The 14,466-nt window shown below is 38.0% G+C and overlaps 1 protein-coding gene across 1 annotated transcript; it reads left to right on the forward strand.

Moving 5' to 3' along the window:
• Positions 1-264: 264 nt before the first annotated feature.
• On the forward strand, positions 265-1,838 carry LOC136247894 (zinc finger BED domain-containing protein 4-like). The gene is made up of 2 exons (XM_066039714.1): positions 265-847; positions 1,081-1,838. The coding sequence occupies exons 1-2, from the start codon at positions 265-267 to the stop codon at positions 1,836-1,838; spliced, it is 1,341 nt and encodes a 446-aa protein (XP_065895786.1).
• Positions 1,839-14,466: the final 12,628 nt, after the last annotated feature.

A 14,466-nucleotide genomic window follows, 5' to 3' on the forward strand; every position in this document is an offset into this window, starting at 1 on the left:
CGTGGCCAATTGTAAGGAGTGCGGAAAAGGTATTAAAGTTGTGAAGGGAAATACTTCAAACTTAATGAGCCACCTGAAGACAAAGCATTCTAAGGAAGTGAGATGGAAAACCGATGAAAAGCGCAAAAGTAAACAATCAAGCAGTCAGTCTAGTGTGCTGAAGAGACACGCGCAGCAATCCTTACCTGGTATGGCTGCAAAAAAAGCCAAGCTGGATAGCAATAGTACCTTACACAAGAAATCACAAATGGAATTGCTGGTATGATGATCCATGATTTTCAGCCATATTCATTTGTTGAGGATAGAGGATTTTCAGAGCTGATGCAACAATTAGAACCTCACTATCAGATTCCCCACAGGACAACATTTTCAAGATCTATTGTTCCTTCTATGTACAAGGAGGCAAGGAAAGAAGTTGAATCAAAGCTCAGTGATGTACTGCAAAGCAAGAACAAGATGGCTCTGACAACTGACATGTGGACATCAGAGGCTAACGATGCCTATCTTGGACTAACCTGTCATTTTTTGACAGCAGATTTTGAACTTGTGTCACTGTGCCTAGCAGTTGAACCCTTCACAGGGAGGCATACTGGTGTGAATATAGCTTCCTGTTTAAAACAGATTCTTCGTGATTTCACTATCGACCAAGCTGCAGTGTCTGCTGTAATAACAGATAATGCTTCTAACATGGACCTGGCATCACGCCTTGGTGAGTGGAATAGTAGGCATTGCTTCGGTCATACTCTGCAGTTGGCCATTGATGATGGTATTAAGATGTCCCTAGGAATACGAGAGATGATTAAATCAACCAAGGCTATTGTAGCCTTTTACAATCGCTCAACTAAAGGTACGGAAAGACTGACAGAGCTCCAAGAACATCTGAGCCTGCCAAAACACAAATTACTTTCAGACTGCCCAACAAGATGGAACAGCACCTATTACATGCTTACCGGACTTTTGGAACAAAAACCGCAATCACTATAATGTGTGCTTCATCTGCAGGACCAAGGGTGAGTCTTTCTACTGCTGAATGGTGCATGATGAGTGAACTTATTCAAATCCTGTAACCACTGGAAAAAGCCACACGGAAGCTTAGCGCTGAGCAGAGAGTGTGTTGCAGTAACATAATCTCTTTGCCGAATGCCTTATTGTTTGAGCTCCGCAAGAATGTAGTTGATGATGATGAGACACAAGTCCCCGATGATGATGAAACCCAGGTCCCAGAAAGCCAAGGAAGTAGTGTTCCTACCTCTGAAGAAAGCCAGCAAGTGGTTGTAGGTTTAATTGCATCAATTGAACGGAGATGGTTAAATTATGAAGAAGACAAAATTTACAGTATATGTACCTTATTAGACCCCAGGTTTAAGGAAGTCTGTTTTACTAGTGCTGCTTTAGTCAGAGCCAAAAGATTACTTCTTTCCATTATGCGTGCACTTACACAAGGAGATTCAGTTACAAGCAGTGCAAGTGTTGTCAATGATGATCAAGAAGATGTACCCATCAAGAAAATGAAATGTTTATGGGATAGTTTTGATGAACTCAAAAAGAAGAAATCTACTGATTTATCAACTAATCAAGACAAAGACGAAAAAGAATTGTCATTATACTGCAGTGCTGAATACATCGACAGAAAGGAGGATCCTTTAGCATGGTGGAAGGGAAACAAGAGTCGTTTCCCTACCTTGGCAAGGATTGCAAGGGAGTACCTGGCAATACCAGCCATGTCAACTCCATCTGAAAGACTTTTTTCTGCTGCCGGGTACATTAGTTCCCAACGAAGATCTCGCTTAAGTGGAGAAAACCTTAACCAGCTTGTGTTTCTAAACAAGAACTTGTAGTTATTGATTGAAATTTTCAGCTGACAATGCCATGATTATATTATTACACGATTACAATTAATTTTAATAGCAATTCACACATTAAATATAATTATTACAATATAATAATACTGATGTTGATACCGATACCGAAGATTAACAGCAATTATCGTACCGGAAAAATACCGACTGCCAAAATCCAATACCGCACATCACTAATCTGCAACTCCCATAAATTAGTGCACTACAGTGAGACTGCCCTCTTAGATCTGTTACCACCCTCAATTCGAGTTAAATCTTTCTCACATCATATAATTCCATGGATGTGACACTCTTTCTACTGTTTAAACTTTCTCACTGAATGGGATCCAGGAAATATTTGAATGACAGATATCACGTACAAGCATACGGGTAACAGAAATAAAATTACAGGCGCTTTTGTGTTTAATACAGTAGGCTACAGTGAATGGTTTGACAGTTGCGGTGGACTGGTGATTCCATACCCCAGAGAGTGGCAGAGTGCTTTTGCGTAATGGTTGTATGGCTTCTCTATGGAGGTATGTATTTCTGTGTGTGTAAGTATATAGCTCTTGCTAATTGGCTACTTTGCCAAAAAAAGTGTGGGGGGCTAAAACATGCTTTTGAAAGTAGTGTGAGGCCATCCCCCCCCCCCCCCCCCCCCCGGTTTCAACGCCCTTGACTAGCTATAAATAATAGTTAGACGTCAAGAACCAGGGTTCTACGGGATTTAGAAAACTCGAAGGCCCTGGGCTGTAGCGCCTGAGCACAGCGAGGGCGCTACTAAGGGCCTGAGGGTTTTCTAAATCCCGTAGAACCCAGTGGTTCTTGACGTCTAACTTATTTAGACTACAACTCGTTATTGTACCTTGAGTTGACAGCTGCTTGTAAATAGGAAATGTATGGCTAATTACTAGAAACAAGCCCTCTACACCTCCCGACATGGCGGGACCTCGCGTGGCTGTTGCTACCCGTTTAAACGCCCATGCGTTGCCAATGTTACAGGCGCGTGCTATGTATCGAAGTACTGGACTCAGCGAGTGGACTACAACTCATTGTTGCTGTTGTTGTGCCTCGACAGCTGCTTGTAAGCAAGTAATGTAGTGTTGATTAGTACAAACAAGCCCATTACACCTCCCTCTAATTCAGTACGGCTGTTACTAGCCATTTAAATGCCCATGCGTTGCCAATGTTACAGGCGCGTAATTATCGTGTTTCGTATCGCCACAGAGCGTGGTCTCTATTGGACATGACCGTGGCTCTACGAGATTTAGAGACCACGTTTTCAGCCAATCAAATTTCAGTATCAAACTTGTTGTAGTCTAAAGCTAGCTAAATACTTGACGCTAATCACAAAGATTCAGTAGACCAATCTATCATAACTAACTACATAATTATTGGTGAAAACATGACATATTAAATGCTAGTGAGCATTGATAAATCAGAAACTTTCAGAAGGTTTTAAACAGCAAGTTTCATTAAAATAATTTAAAGCATTGGAAAACTAAAACCTGTCAGCATCATATCTCAGTCCAGACCCCCACACCTCAGTCTTACTACCGCTGGAAACTCCCTTCTAAAAATCCTAGATCCGTCCCTGACATACATACATATATAAGGCCCATTAAGGGTAACTAACCCAATGAGTATTTACAAAACCGCTCAATAAATAGTATATGATTTAATTGTAGCCTATAGAAGTTTTATAAAATTTGACTGCTTCATGAAATAGTTCACTGGATTTGCCAAAAGTGATCTTGTAGACATAATGTATTTAGTGGACTGGACTCATGCACTGAGCTGGAAACAGCTTTTAAACAATAATCCAGGCCTTACCCATCTCTTGCAACACTGGAGACACCACTATCAAGCTATAACTGCTGGTACTGCTCTTCCTTACAAGTCAACAAACTATCGCATGCTCTAATTAATTAGAATACCCTTACGATACACGGGTACTAGCAGCGATAAAGTGTGATAGAGGCTATTGTTGTAGTTTAGATGTTTTCCTTTTGTTGCTCCAGTACTTAGCACTAGTGTTAGGTCTGTAGTGATGAGTCAGTTTATGTGCATAGCCCCATCCCCCGCTGGGCGGTGCCACCTATAGCTACCCTGCTAAGAATTATTATTGGCTCATCTCTACAACCCTAGCACTGCTAAAGCAATAAAGGAAAACATCTGTACTACAGCAATAGCCTCTATCACGCTTTATCACTGCTAGTACTCGTGTATCGTAAGTGTATTCTAATTAATTAGTGTGCGTACTAGTTAGTTGGTTTGTAAGGAAGAGCAGTATCAGCAGTTGTAGCTCAAATGTAGTGTCTACAGTGTTGCAAGAGATGGATAATGCCTGGATTATCGTTTAAAAGCTGTTTCCAGCTCAGTGCATGAGTCCAGTCTGCAATCCCAGTCCGTGAGTTCAGTCCGCGAAATACATTCGGGCCGATCTGGCATGCACTCCTGATTTACCAAATTTCATGATTCTTAGCTTCATATTGGAAATGAGTAACCCAATAGTTTTTATTACAGGGTTGAAAGTGGGTAAGTAGTTCTGACTTACCAACTGACTATCTAGCTTACTAAATTTGTTATACTATTCTTTTCAACTATCCCTTATCAACATTTATAGAACTTTGCATGGGCGAGATCAAAGGAAAAGTGTACTTTACATTTCATAAAGTATGCTTTAGGACAAGCAGTGCTTTATTGCCCACAAAGAATGTTTTATTGCACCGCAAAGAGTGCTTTATTGCAATAAAGCACACTTTATGAGCAATAAAGCACTGTTTCCCACATGCTCTAGTGCAGGCTAATAGCCCGTGGTGGTCACACCAATATGATTAATCACCAAAGCCGTTGAATGATGATAATCCTTGCTGCGCTGAGTGGTCAATCACCCCAGTCAATATGAGTTCTACTACTGGATTGCTTTTATACACATACTTAAATGCTTCGATGATGGTTGGGAGAAGGTAACGTTGCTGTTACATTTGTTAATGTAAACGGACAAGTCCTGGAGATATCATGGAAATACTTCACCATGTGTCACAATAGAATCGATTGTAGGTTATGACCCAAACCTGCCAAAATACACGATGAACATCTGTCATGCCAAACTATGGTGAACTACAGACGAGTTACTTTCCTAAACTACTTTGTGTGCACTCAGGCTGCTAATAGATTGTGCAACTCATGTTAATTACAAGTCATAGTGTATGGTGAAGCTACATGACTAGAAAGTTCCATAATTATTGAAACCATTGCCTTGCTCGTGCTATATAAAAAATAAACCACTTGGCGCTTGGCCTTAATGCTAATAAAGCACTCGGCTTCACCATGTGCTTTATTAGCATCTCAGCCGCACACCTTGTACTTTATTTTTCATATAGTACTCATGGCATTGTTCTAACATATACTTATGAGCACCACATTATTTTATTCTGTGGTTATAAAAGGAATAAACAAGCGGCTGGAGAGTAATTAACACTACATAACAACTTGTGTTCAGGTATCACAACCAGGTGGGTTGTAACAGTGATGTTATTTTATAAAATGAAGTGCTTCCGTGATGATCATGTCTCCTACTATAATGTAGAGTATTGTCTTTGTTGCAATGTTAGAGAGTCCAGGTACTTTTCTAAGGTAGCTCATCTGGCTTATAATTGTAATACAAGGACAAATTTACAAAATCACCATTTTAATGACACACATGCTCCTTAACAATAACATGACTTTAATTTTGTTGATGAATATTGAACAGCTTCACATACAAATATTTGTGACCCAATGCACTTTAATACTAGCTGTTGTTTTAATACCACCACTCCGACTGGACATAATGGCTTCCCTGTGCATCCCATATTTAGAGTACCACCTGACATGTGATAATATTTGTATGCAGGTACTGATGTGCTCAGCTAACTAAACTATGTAAACAAGTTTGTCTGTGGTGACTTTTACCTAAGGCTTGCTGAGCTACCATGAGTATTCAGTATTTTATTGAGGTACTTTAACAACAGCTATTACTTTAATACAATGATATTTAGTAATACTGTTATATTTTTACAGAAAGTAGTACCGTTAAATTTGGTATCTTTAATTCATTCAGCTCTAATAAGTAATATATTTAGTGATAAACTTTTGCCCTAGAAAAATAAATACTGCAACTATCATGAACCACGATAGTGGGTTCATAATAGGGATCGCAGTGGAATTTTTGAAAATCCTAATAGAGCAGTCACCTAAAACCAGCCTTAGAAAGCAGACTTGAGCACAAAACAACACTCAGATGGCTTATTATCAAACACTGAACTCAAACAAATGGTGATGTAGCAGTAAAAATGGTCTAGACGAAATTTAGAAACATTCAAAAATTGCAAATTTTATGCGAATTGTTCATATTATTATTCATAATATTATTATTATTATTCTTATTACTAGGACCGAGTCACATACAACCAAGTACATACACCAACATTGCAACCTACCCATTGGGCAAGTATAAACAGTGCCATAGGAAACACTCAGAGGAGTGTGCGTGTACCTGTGGAAATGATACAAATGCATACGTACACAGGCAAGGGAGTTTAACTGGTATCAGAAAACCACAATACTAAAACACAACCTACACAAAAAACCAAGTTAAGTTAGCTATATTGAAAGTAACTATATATTGTAGGTGTGACGTGTCTCTGAAGATGACTCAGCAGTGAAGTGAGGCTATGCAGAATAAGGGATATGGTGAAGGCACAATTAGCAATTGATCCCAATCAAGCCAATATGGCACAACAGACTCTGTTGTAACTAGAGGCCACTGGTGATGTACCTGTATATCAGCAGTGTGGCATTGGCACAGTGACCACAGTCTATAAAATTATGCATACAGCCATGCACAACATACAAGAGATAGTTACACATTGTTGTTTAGCTATTACAGACTCACAGTAGATTAGTAGTTAAGCCGAGTGGAAAACAATTCCAGCCGCTAGCAAGCCAGATGAAGGATGAAGATGTATACAACTACCGGTGCAAGTATTACATTACTCATTACCTTGCTGTTCCAGCTGGTTGTTTATGAGCGCATCAGCTAGTATCCCAACTAGTCATCAGCTGGTCGTTCACTGCATGACGCCTGGAGCACATATCCTGCACACAAAATACAGTTACTGTACAAACATTTAAACATACTTGTAATGTTGTTGCGGACGTTTACTAATCTTCTCGTTCGAGCAAACTGTAATTAAACAAGGGCGTGGTGCCAGGTATTATATAGAATTACACGTACGGTAAAGTCATCAGCACAAACATGCATACTTATTATACGGTTGTACCTTCATTCACAGGCGAATCTATCCCCGCTTAGTTCATGTCTCTAGGCCTCGTAGTTTTCTCAAACATTATTTATTATTTATTTATTATTTATTTATTTATTCATTATTAATGACGTAATTTTAACCGCATTTTGTATTATTCTTACTACTTGGTTGTATAATTATTTTGTTTCACTCGTGTACAGCCCAAGGCTTCCATTTTTTCACGATAAAAACTACACACCCTTACTCACTGAGTCCTTCAGCGTGTCCATGACCCATTAATTAACTCGTACTCCACAGATCGCTAACCGGCCTCCACCTCGATAAATTTCTAAGTTCTTCTTCTCCATTGCCTGCTGTTCCGTATATGGAAGAAGCCATTAAAGAACAAAATTACGGGATCTTGTGTGCTCAGGGATGCGTATTGTTCGACTATAGTCTTTATAACTTTAATAGATGGCAGATTGAAGTTGTGGAGCACTCTTTTATTACAAGATTGCCATAATAGGGTCTCTAGTGAGCTGCCCGTCTTCGCTACGTGAAGCCATTTAAGCGTGCATCCAGTTTATTCTTCTTTCTAGCCATCACAGTGAGTGCTTTGTTTGCCCATTATAGGTGGAAGATAAATGGTAGCGCTGATATCATGGCTGCTTTTCACATGCAAAAAAGGTTGGGTGGGGTGTTTATTACAACCCTACCATTTAAAAATATTTTGTGGTCTAACCACATATCATCAACAACCCTCCCATATGGTATCCATGTCATAAACAACTTACAGAGTGTGAAGCCTGACAGTCTTATATGGGAGGATTGTGTGCTACTGTGCTTATGTCACTGTAACTAGTTACTGTGTACATATTCTAGCACAATCTCTGATCAGCTAGTGACATTGACAGTTGCAAACATTTAGCCATGACCACATGCATGCTAACCAGACTTTGCTGACTATACCTATGGTGTTCCACTTTGTGACACACTGTTGCTAGCAGGCTTTCCAGGGCTAGAGCCCAGTCTAAGTCCTGGCAATTGGAACTCAATATGCCAGTTTAAAGTACTCCTGCATGTATGGGTAATGACTGTCAAATCCCTGGTAATCATGTAAGACTGGCTACGCCACTGGCCACTGGTAGTGATATTGTGATTTGTACATGCAGACACTGGCATAGGAAGACTTTTCGGCCAAGCCTAGCCATCTCCTATTTAGCTTGATTAATACCAACTCACAATGTTGCTGCTGTATTCAGCCCTGTTCATACATGAATTTATACAAAGGTGTTGTAAAGCATCATCGCTACAATAATACACTACAGCTACAATGTATAGCTATCTCTTCACTACCTATTCTGCTAGACAACTCTACACCTATAATGTACGTGCTTGATGTATGCATCATTATTTCACGTGAAAATTTATTTTAAAAAATTTGGACTCTACAGGAATTATAACACTAACAGTTACCATTCTTATAACTTGTATCATAGAGTTTCATTCTTGTCCTTCTGTTAGAATAAACACCTAAGACATCTTGTTCTTCTTCAAGTTTCCTGTGCTGCCATCAACACTGTGTCCTGTATAATAGGTGCACAATCAGTAATTCTTCTGACAGGTAGGTACATGTAGCTCATATAGCAGTGTGTTTTCAGCGATGGCACCAAGTGTGACGATGATGGCTCAAACACTGAGTATAGACTAGGAATTAATGTCGTATCCTGCCTTATATTTTGTGTGTGTACAAATGAATCAGGATGAAAATACAGTCTCTATCATAGATTACAAAATTAATATTGCAATAACATATCTAATGAGTTAGCCTTTTAAACCAAGGAATCTCTGTTAGCTTACTGCACTAATGTGCCAATTAACTTATAATCCATAAATGGAGTTGGAAAAAAGTACACAAACTAGACATATAAAATATTTAAAATAAGAAATAGGGATCGCTGAAAAAAGCCACGAAACAAGAAGGGATCGCTGGGGTGGTAATGTAAACCACTAATCCCTATTTTGACTCTATAAATGCTCCATTTGAGTATAAAAAGTCAAAATAGGGATTTGTGGTTTATATTACCACCCCAGCGATCCCTTCTTGTTTCGTAGCTTTTTTCAGCGATCCCTATTTCTTATTTTAAATTTTTAATACGTCTATATTATTAGATTATATTGATCTTTCATTTTAAATGGCTAACTGGTTCCGGGAAGCATTGGAACACTTCTGGAACTGTTTGCTTTATGACACTTCACAGCCTCAATTTTACTTCATGGCAGCTTGGCAGTGTCTGTGTTGGTTAGCCATAACCAACCCCATAAATGTCTTCAGAGTGGCCCCAAACCCACAAGACTGTATGGATTTTAATTGTTAATTTCACTGAATTTTCTAATATTTAACTGATTGATTCCTCTAGCCAAGCGTAACTTAAGACCAAGGGCTTGATTTATTCACTTTTTGACATTGCTTCACCCCCAAGACATCCCTTATACACAGCAGCTACAATGCACCTGTCATGGACTCACCTTTGTCCTCCTTTGTGTTCCTCCACTACCACCTATGTAGGTTCACAGTAGTGCATTAATTTCTGTAGTGTGAATGATTGTAGAAACACTTCTTGTACCATTCCTTGTTTGTAGTACTGTGTAACAGGTGGAAAATTGCTGAAACTGAGAGCAATTGCCACTTCATGTTACTGTAATTGATAGTCAGGTGTGTGTTCAGTCATAATTTCTGTAGTGGTGGCTGGATTGATTACAGAGGTGCTTCTCATACTGTATAACAGCTGGAACATACATAGCTAAAAATGAAATGGAATGGCCATGTTGTGTTTCAATAATATTGATAGTCAGGGCATGTGTTCAGTCACACAATTAACTTTTATGATGGGTCTGGTACCATGTATTCCTTCCTTTGTAATGGTTCACCAGTAATGACTTAACTATGTATGTATGTTATTACAAAATAGTAAGCATGCAAGTGTTAGGAAAATTAATAGAAAATTTTCATTTGTGTACGTAGGGATCATAGAAATAGAAAACAATGACACAGTGGAAAGCATCTACATCTACAGCTATGTTAGTGGACCTTTAATCTCTACTTCAGTTGTGACTATACTATTGCCAGGCTATCGTGAACCACGATAGTGGGTTCATAATAGGGATTGCCAATGTTTTTGCAAAACTCTAATAGGACGCACGCCTAAAAACCACTTTGGAATGCATACTCCAACTCAAAACCACCCACTGGTGGTTATTTGCAATTAGTATTGGTCCACTAGTAAGTATCAAGTAAAAAGGAAACAGTATGTGTATTTGGGACACAATTAAAATTTGCCGTTTTGTTCATCTTCATAAATTATTATTCTTATTTTATTTCATTCATGTACAGCAAAGGTTATCCACTTTTTCGAGCTAAAAACTATATAGCCATGCTTACTGAGTCCTTCCACGTGTCCATGACCTATTAATAAGCTCGTATTCCAAGGATCGCAAACCACCCTAGACCTTGAACATTTTCCAAGTTCCCTTCACCATTACACTATTGGCACAGTTCCATATACTAAAGAAGCCATATAACAATAAAGTTACAGGATTCCATTGTCAGTGTAAGTTCGTTTTGACTTTGTTAACGTTAGTCAAGTACTCAAGGCTATAGCAACACTTCTTACACTTAGCAGATCGCCCATAGCATCTCTGCACAGTAAGTATACTACTTCCTGTAAGCGCATGATCGCGATTTTTTTATGAGCGACCATACAAGCACTCTCTCATGAAGATGTAACGAAGTGATAGTGCTGTTACCAGAGATTATTCATTGTTATGAATATGGTTTCTATAAACCATTTCCTTTCCACGCAAAGTCTAAAGTTGGGTGGAGTCAGTTAGTTGTTGTTAATTAAAATTTGTGAGTGTCGTAATTGTCTGACCACATTGCCAGTGTAAACAACATGGCTTCATGTTGTTGATAACCTGTGATTGACATTGTAGCTACACAGAAGTGACTTTGCTGTTGTGTGTATCCAAGATTAGCTACTCTGCAGTCTACAAACTAGCTGTATATGATGTGGTGTGTGTATTAATTTGTTTGTGTATGCCACATATTGTTTGTGGGAAGCCATAAGCATTCATACATGTCTACAGCATAGATTTCATCATGGTATATACCCATGTGATGGATACAATACTAACATGAACAACAAATTCTACTCTTTTCTGACATATCATTTATAGTACTGTAGTACTGGATGTAGTAAAACCACAGATACACAAGCCTCAGCATCATAATTATTTCTGACTTTCTTTTGCGAAGCTGTAAAACCAACATACACCACCTGTAGATACTGTTCTCCACCTGATGAATAAAACATGTTTTAGTTGAGATGTTGAACTTCTGTTTAGTGCAAATCTGAGTGAAATCCCCTGAACTATGTGCATATTATTTACATGGTTACAAAACACTGTAATTTTAACACTAAATTTGATTCTCCTCCTGCAGCTAATTGTGAAACTCCCCAAAAATTCTTGTAGTGGCTTGTAATAGTATTATCTTAAAAAATATGGAAATAGATTATTAGGTATGACTAGTATGGCTTCAAAGGTGGAGAATACTCTTTTTCATTTTATAGAGTTCAATGGCTCATTTGATCAAGTACTTCATACTTCCATACTTTTGTTGCGAATATGCTTAGGTAGCAGATGGCAAAGTTTAAGAAGTGTAGAACCAAAACTGTGAGACTCGATCCAAAATTTGTAGAATTCCCATTCTTCAGGTCTAAAATACTAAACTGAGTCTTAAAGTCAGTACGTCTAATTGGAGATGGTGATTTTTAAGTACCACAAACACATATGATACACAAAGGGAATGAAAAGCAAGCACAGATCATGAAAACCAAGACTTTGCTTGTGAAGCCATAGGAATTAGTAACATGCCCCTTAAGACACAAGCTCAGACGCCATTGCACATGTAGCATACCATGATTTTTATTGTTACCATGTGTTTTGATGATTGGAAGGGTTCGCAGATGTTATAATCACAGATATTACTGCTGGAAGGAAAATTTGCTTCTTCACAGAAATTGCGCCTCAAACATTATACCCGCTATATGGTATAAAAAAAATTAGAAGATGAAACACACAGTAGGGATATTCACTTCTTATTGTTTTATAGCAATTGGACATTACATAATAATCCAATCCAACTTGTCTCAGTACTTTTATTTGTGGTACTAGCTACATTGTCTCTACTCTAGTTTAAAATTCCTAATTTCTCTGTGTCCTTTTTGCAAATTATGCCAGCATAACCTAGTATGATCCAACATAATAATCAAGAATAACACTAAGAATAACACTAAACATTTTTATGAGAGAGGTTACATGAGAGGTAGAGAGGTACATGAGAGGTAGCTAGCAAATGCTAGCTACCTCTCATTTATATTTTGTATAGTCACTGTAGAAATGGACTGTTTTGCGCTTCTTGCTGTCTATCACTATAACTCTAAAGTACTCACCAGATAAGGCTGAAACTTATAAATTAGCAACGTATTGGTGATTTCCACTAGACAACAAAAAAGTCATAAAATGGCATTCAAGGAAAATGTGAACTAGTTGGATTTTTGCTCAGTGGGTCACATACAAACCTCTGAACAAGGTGCACTTTACATTGTGGGTTTAAATGATATTCAATAGTATATTTAAAATTAGTAATTTTAAAATGAAGTAGGGATCCAAGCAATAAAAAGTAGTGAAACAAGAGATAACAATGATGGTATTACAGCATAGCTCAGTGGGAAAATCCCTACATGGCATGTTAGAACAATCATTTTTTTTAATTCCAAAGTAGGGATTTTCCCACCAAGCTATGCTATAAGTAAACATCATCATTTATTTTTATCGCTTGTATCACTACTTCATTTTGAAATTAATAATTTGTAATATACTTGTTTGTTTGGTTTTTTGTTATAGCATACACCATACATGTGTTACTGATCTATGAGGGTTACTGTTGTATTAGAGTATCTCGAGTAAGCCTTTCATCTACCTACCAGAAGATGTGTTACTATTACATATTATCATTGTGCTACTAGTAGGGATCTGCAATACATATTGATATGGCAATATATCAATACAGCATATAAGTATCACAATATGATACTGTACTTAGAAAATATCAATATATCGAAGTTTTCTAGTAGAAGAGTCTCTGATTGCTCTATTACTCTAACACTGATCTAGATACTCAAAGAGAAGGTCTCTCTATTTACCTGTGCTATTAATTGTAACGTTACAAGAAGCCATACAAATATGCATGTATAAGTGCTGCTGTTATGGCTAAACTATTCTTAACCGGGTCTTCTAAAAACAGTAGCTGTTACACTTTAAGTATAAAGAACTGCACCACTAAGGCTTAGTGGTGCAGCAATCTTGACAACTCATCAAAATGCAGAGTAATCCGGACAAGCCTTTGTGGGAGCATGTATTAAAATGTTTGTGGTAGCTAATTGTCGGGTAGGCAGGTATCCAGGTAGGGATGTGTTTTTTAACAGCAACTCTGTTTTCCATACTAAAAATCATATCAGAACACACTAGCTATTTGTCACATCAGTATAATACTGTAGTTTATCAGCATTCACTGAATAAAGAAATTTGTAGACGCATACAGTGAATATAGAATCAGTGTCAGCTCTTTAAGATACAGTTGAATTGGATATTGTTACAACTATTGGTTAATATGCCAGTCATAACTAGCCATGACCACTTCATTATAGTATTGTGATACAGTATCGTATTGAACAGTTTACTGATGGTGATACGTGATACACAAGATGCACTGTATCGCAGAACACTCTGTGCTAGCATCATAAATACAGCTAGACCAATAATAATAATAAAAAGGTGTTTTATCGTGATCGAGTAAATATATTGTTAAGAGGCGTGGTCTCGGTAATTGATCATTATTAATCAACCAAGATGGGTGGGGTATTGAAAGTATTGTGAAATGTTACAGTGTATGCCGAACACAAGTGCTTAAATAAGTTTGCGGCATCTAATATGCTGCTCAAGGAAAAATTTGGTAGGGAAAATTAACACCTCAATATGGTTTCATAGCATGAAGAAGAACGAAGACAAGCCTGATTAAAGATAAAAGGAATAATGGAACAGTGTATTGGATAATACCTACAATGATCACCTCTTTATAAACACCACATTATTTAACAAAGACCTCGAGACCATTCAAATTTAATGTCCGAATTGCTGCTATCTTGTTGTTTAGAGTGTATCCCCACAGGGTGGTCTTATTAATCAATCAGTAGCCCGGTGAGCCACATACCTCG

This window comes from Dysidea avara, chromosome 2 (genome assembly GCF_963678975.1).
Source record: "Dysidea avara chromosome 2, odDysAvar1.4, whole genome shotgun sequence".
Lineage (NCBI taxonomy): Eukaryota > Metazoa > Porifera > Demospongiae > Dictyoceratida > Dysideidae > Dysidea > Dysidea avara.

Coding starts and splice junctions, on each gene's coding strand:
- LOC136247894 (XM_066039714.1), top strand. CDS start 265: ATGATCCATGATTTTCAGCCATATTCATTTGTTGAGGATAGAGGATTT. Junction 848..1,080: donor TTACAATCGCTCAACTAAAG/GTACGGAAAGAC, acceptor CACTGGAAAAAG/CCACACGGAAGCTTAGCGCT.